The following is a 6,000-nucleotide window of genomic DNA, read 5'->3' on the forward strand; positions in this document are numbered from 1 at the left end:
ACAAATCAAGTTTTAAGTATTAAGAATGTGCAGCATTGTGTATGTCAATCAGAGCTCAATAAAAAGTTTTTTTTTAAAAAAGACACAAAGGTTATGAAAAACACTGAGCTCTTAGAATCATTTTAAAATAAATTTCTGAGCACCTGAATAGCTCTTACTATTTATATCATATCCCTTTCTTAAACTTATTACACTATCAATGTTTTTTGACACTAATGTTCTATTTTGTGACCACTTGTTCAGTTTTTAAACCTTAGTTTTATGTATATATTAAATGGGTACAGCTCTTACCAGTAGTCCTGTTCTCAATACTCTAATTTTTTATGTTTGATTGATATGATTTAGTCATCAATTTTTCATGATATCTACTTATTAATTTTTAAAAAGTGATTTATGGCTCTTAAAGTCTGTACCTTGGAGGTCTAGCTTTGGATTAAATTCTGGCTTGGGGCTGGTGATTTAGCTCAGCAGCACAGCGCCTGCCTGGCAAGCGCGAGGTCGTGAGTTCGATTCTCATTACTGGAAAAAAAACACCCCCCCCACCAAAAAAAAATAAATAAATAAATTCTGGTTACTGGGCAAGGAGGTATCTCTAGTTGCTGGGAAAGTAGAATTCCGTAAGTTGCACTCACTTGGGGCAGACCTCATTTAAAATATTCTCTGATTTCAGTTCTACATTACCAATTGGTCACAGGCCAAATATCAATTGGCAATGTGCTTCTGTTTTAGAGTAGGCTTTTATTGCTACTTACTATGAGGAGGAAAAGGCAAACAATCAGCTGATCACCTAAACGCTATGAAAATATTAATAATTTTTAACGAGCAGAAACTTTTGGGTAGTACAATCAATATCTTTCCCCAATCTTAAAACACTTCACACCTCCTGGTGTGGTGCAACATACAAAGTCTCTGCTGTTTATCTTACAGCTCTCAAGTTCTATCCTTGGCTATGTTCACTCATTTCCAATTTCTATTCCTAGCCATATCTATACATTTCTACTCTTCAAACTCTATCTACTCTCTCAATCCGAACTATGCAGATGATCCTGAGCATTTACATTCATACATAACCTGACCTTTGAGGCTTTATTCAAATATTCTAATTACTCATTAGGCACAGCTATCTGTTTGATTACTATCTCCCAAATAATCTCTCCTAGCAATTCCTCCATAATCCTATTCACTTATGTTAAAAATGTCAAGGTTACTTTTGACCTTTCCCTCTTCCACTGTTTGATTAATTCATTTTTTACAACAAAACTCTTACTATAGACACCATGCTAATTGGGAATCTTTACACTTCATAGATACTGGATTATCACAATATTTGTAACTGTTAAGTTAGCTTTAAATTTTTTCACCTTACCTGCCCTCAGACTACTATGTAAGTTCCTACTGTAGTCAATATGGTCTATTTAACATTCAAAAAAAACACATTCTAAGCATTTTCCATGCCATTTCCTCCATCTGGAAGACATCATGCGCTGATTCTTTGAGGTTTATCTTAAACTTTACCTCTTCCCTTGTTAGCCCAACTAGATGTACTTTCCCAGAAAGCGCTGAAGGCAGGTTCTGTCCTCCATCTGCAAAATCAACTTTGAAAATCCTCCCCCTCCATCCGTAACACTAAAATGTTTGGGGGAACTGAGACCAAAGGACAGTGCAAATACTTTTCTGTTGGAACATTCCTTACTTGGACATATTTTGATCATCTCCTATGTGCCAGAAGCTATGCTAGCCACATGGACTTCAAATTTAGTGAGAAAGACTGTCTGCACATAAATCAAACAAGTAAATATTGATGAGTGCTAGAAAGAAAAGAGAAAGGGCAAAGTACACTGATGTTGAAAGTCTGCATAGCTGAGAAAAGGGGTGAGACATGAAATTGTTCTAATGTGGAAAGACGAAAGTTAATTCAGGTAGAGGCTTCCCCAAGTGGGGAAAAAATCTTTTAAGCAGGGTGGAAGAGTGAGTGGAAATTAACTCTGCCAAAAGGTGGAAGATTTCTACAGGCAGGAGAGCCCGGACAAAGGATGGTTCAGGGAATTAAGATACCGCCAGGGTGCTGGGTATATACTAAGGACTACAAGAGGTGCGGCTGCAAAGCAGGGAGGGACACGGTCACACTGGGCTTTAAAGGTCATGCTGAAGGTTCCTGGGCTTTATCCTAAGAACAAGTAGGCCTTGAGCGGCATGTTCCAAGATACTTCAAGTTGGGACTACGGCTAACTCTGGGGTGGGAAGGACAGAGAGAAGCAATTATGAAAATAGAAGAATTCTAGTTTTAGAATTTCAATTTACAATTGAAACATATCCTGTACCTCTATCGTGTGTGTGTGCGCGCGCGCACGCACGTGTGAGATCTCACCCAAAGTCAAATTAAGGAAAGCATATGAATTTATACTCATAACTATTTTCAGTTGGTCCACGTGACTTTGACAAGTGTTTTTTTTGTGTGTGTACCTATAAACACTCATGGGAGTATGGGTCAATTTTATATTTTTAAAAAGCAAAAAAGCATAAAAGAGTGTTATAATTCCAAATTGTAACACTCCAGTGGAAAGTTCCATGTCATTGCTTGGCTATGGATTAGCACTATACTTAAAGTTTCTTGCCTTTAAAAAAGATTCCTTATAAAGGGAAATATTTTAAGAGAATACCAACAAAATATCTTCCAAGGATTGTTTTAATTCCTACTGATTTTTAGTCTCACTCTGCCTTTTCTAGGTTTGGATATCAAAATACAATTACTGATAGAAAGTTTCAATTTTTTCAAGGGTAAAACTTAAGGGCGGGAGGGTGACAAGCTATTGATAAAGGAAAGACAACTAGAATTTTTTGAACCTTTTAGTGTACCAGGTGTTGTGTTGAGCACCTTCATACACCTTATCTAATTCAAATCCAATGATTCTGGAAGATGCATGCTATTCTCTATTTTACAGATAAGAAAACTGAGGCGCGTGGGAATAAGCATTTCCCAAAACTATATATACCTTACACCCGTGCTATCCAATTTGATGGTCTGTAGCCATTTGTGACAATTAAACACTTAAAAAGTGTTTAGTTTGCACAAGATGTACTGTAAGTATCACACACCAGATTTCAAAGACAATATAAATACAACACCCTGTTAATAACTTTGAATAATGGTAACATGACAAAATGGCAATGTTTTGGCTATAGTGGGTTAACTGTATTATTAAGATTAACTTTACCTGTTTATATTTTTTAAATCAGTTACTACAAATTTTTCAATTACCTATTTGGTTCACATTATATTTCTATTGAACAGTGTTGACCTGGATGAAAGACTGCATATTAAATGTGCCAGGAGATACCAAGGTGAAAGATAAAGTGGGATATAGTACAAGGATTTATACAGATCTTGGTTTAAATCTCCTCTCCATCACTGACGGTCTTGGATAAGACACCACCAAATCTTTCTGAACTTTCGTATCACCTATGTTATGGTAATATTAAATCTCAATAACTGCTGTATGAAATACATAAAGCAGCCAACTGCATACAATAGGCAAAGAACAGGAAACAATTCCTGAATACCTGCTACAGCAACTGGTTCCTTTAAAAACTGGTCCCCAAAAGTATAGAAAATTCACTCATTTGAAAATCACGTTTCATTTTTAAGTGGGAGGAGTTAAAGAACTCTTATATCTACCATAATACTATGTGGCTTATACATATACGGCATTATAAATAGATGTAATCTGTACCTAATCTTCTTTCCCTTTACATTTAAGTTGTTCATAACACTGTAGATTTGGAAGCCAGATGAGATCATGGCAAGGCATACAAGGGCGTTAGTGTTTCTTATGTATACAACCATTGAATTGCAGTGAGAGTTTTGAACTCTAATTCAGCTAATCAATGTCGAGAACTGAGACTGAGTAAAATGGTACCCGTGTAAGTAGAATTTCATCTTATTTGCATTTCCTGGGTCATAGTGCAAAGTGTGTTAGTACACGCTACCCCTGTAGACTGAGAAAAGTATTATTGCTAAGAAAAGCAAGCTGCACTATTTCATAAGAAACTACAAAATTGCTGAGTGTGGTGGTATATATCTATAATCCCTCAGGAGGCTGAGGCAGGAGGGCTGCTGAGAGTTCGAGTCCAGCCTAAATTACAAAGTGAGACCCTGTCTTAAAAAAAAATAATTACAAAACTATGTGGCCCATGCTATCCAGTATTTTGTCATTTCTTTCCCTGAGGCTTCTGTCAAGAGTTAGCCCTGTAGCAGTGTATGCATGCATCTTCACGCTTTTATATGTATGCGTTCAGATGTGAAGGTGGGACAGCAGGAACATTTACTTGGATTATTTGGCCTAAAAATGCCAAGTGGCAATGTATGAGACTATGTTTGTTTTCTTTTTAATTGAGAGGTACTGGAGAAGGGGGTAACAATGAAGAATTTGAGTCACTTAAATGTAGCCTCTTAAATGTCATATACATACACTAAATTCAATGTCAAAACTGTTCATCTCTTACCTACAAAACACCTTTAAGAAAAAGAGGCTGGGGAAGTAAAAAGTTATTAGTCACAGACTGGAGAACAGAATAGTGACCATGAACGTATTAGGTGTATTTTAATTTGCAATTTAATGCAAGAAGTAATGTAAACTTTTAGTTTAGCTATTTAAAGGCATACTCAATGAGACGGGGTCGGGCAGTGGGGAGAGGGGCTTCATTCCGTTCTTGTAGGTTGCACTAACAACCAAGTACCTGTAACAAAATTTTTAGCACCTCCTGAGCAGAAATGACCGTGATCCGAGCTCTTTGAAGCTAGTAGACTCAAACTGACTTACAACGTGCTTGTTCCTACAATACACATATGACTATCTTTAGCACATGTCTTCAAATTTAGGCCTCTACGTAGAATAAAACAGGAAAAAAGAAAATGACACAACGTTAATAGCATCAACTAATAAAGACCAGACAAAACAGTCCTGGGTAATTAAAAAACAATTAGAAAAAAAATCTACCTAAACTCTGGCATGTGACATTTCAAATCTTAAAATTAGAGGGAAAAATAAACTCCATCAATTTAACAGACAACAATCAAGCAGACCATTTAAACTATCGGCCATATTTCCAAAATGCGTATCTCAGAAGGATCTATCAGGAAAGAACTTATTTGCATCAAGTTTAAATCCGTTTATACTTGAGTCAAACCTCTGAAGACTCTTGTATTATTTCCAGGAATGCCCGTTTGGGGAGGGAGGGAGAGGAAAGTGGCTAGATTAAAGAAAAAAGTTAAGCCTCGTTTTAAAAATATGAATAGTATATCTGTGCCTATATGCTAATCCTCTCTCAGCCCCACTGAGCTATTCTGCCTTCAAATAATTTGATAATCTGTCTCTAAAGTTTTGCACTAGGGAGTCTAGTTTCTGCAAAACGCCCTGACAGCCCTGAAGCCTCTTCTGAGACAAGAACGGTCTCGGTCCTGTGGAACTGACTCTACGAGAGGATACGTGTGTGCACTGTTTGCTGTCAAGCGCTGCAAAGGTGCATTTGCGCGTGTTCGTCCGGACAAGCCTCGCCCATCCTTGCCCAGCTGCCTTCTCCACACACACCCCTCCGCGCCCCTCCGCCCCCCTGCAAGTTTTAAACTTTGTTTCCTTCGGGGCTCTGAACCAGCGCCACTAATGATAGCCAAGAGACAAAGGGCCGTGCAGTGCGGGTTCACGGGATGCCAAATTTTTTAGTTGGGAAACAAAGCGCTCCGATTTGCGATTCGGGAGGAGGCGGCGGATGCAGCCTGGAGCCGGCCTCTCCCCAGACAGCTCCCCGCCCGCCCGCCGCCCGGCCCGCTCACCGCTTCACGCGGATGATCTGGTCGCGCATGGGCTTGATGTCCTGGAAGCTCTGCTGGTTGACCAGGCTGTAGACGAGGATGAAGCCCTGGCCGTTCTTGATGTACAGGTCCCGCATGGACGCGAACTGCTCGGTGCCCGCCGTGTCCAGGATCTCCAGCACCGACGGCGA

General features: G+C 38.9%; 1 protein-coding gene across 1 annotated transcript in view; it reads right to left on the reverse strand.

Annotated features, from left to right (window-relative positions):
* Window positions 1–6,000, reverse strand: part of Rap2a (RAP2A, member of RAS oncogene family) — a gene marked incomplete at its 5' end in the record, with an annotated part of 39,447 nt that extends 33,447 nt beyond the window's left edge. The window contains 1 exon segment of the mRNA XM_005374084.2: window positions 5,831–6,000. Within this exon segment, the coding sequence (XP_005374141.2) occupies window positions 5,831–6,000 (170 nt within the window).

The sequence above is a fragment of the Chinchilla lanigera genome, unplaced genomic scaffold, assembly GCF_000276665.1.
Source record: "Chinchilla lanigera isolate Chin_1 unplaced genomic scaffold, ChiLan1.0 scaffold00003, whole genome shotgun sequence".
Lineage (NCBI taxonomy): Eukaryota > Metazoa > Chordata > Mammalia > Rodentia > Chinchillidae > Chinchilla > Chinchilla lanigera.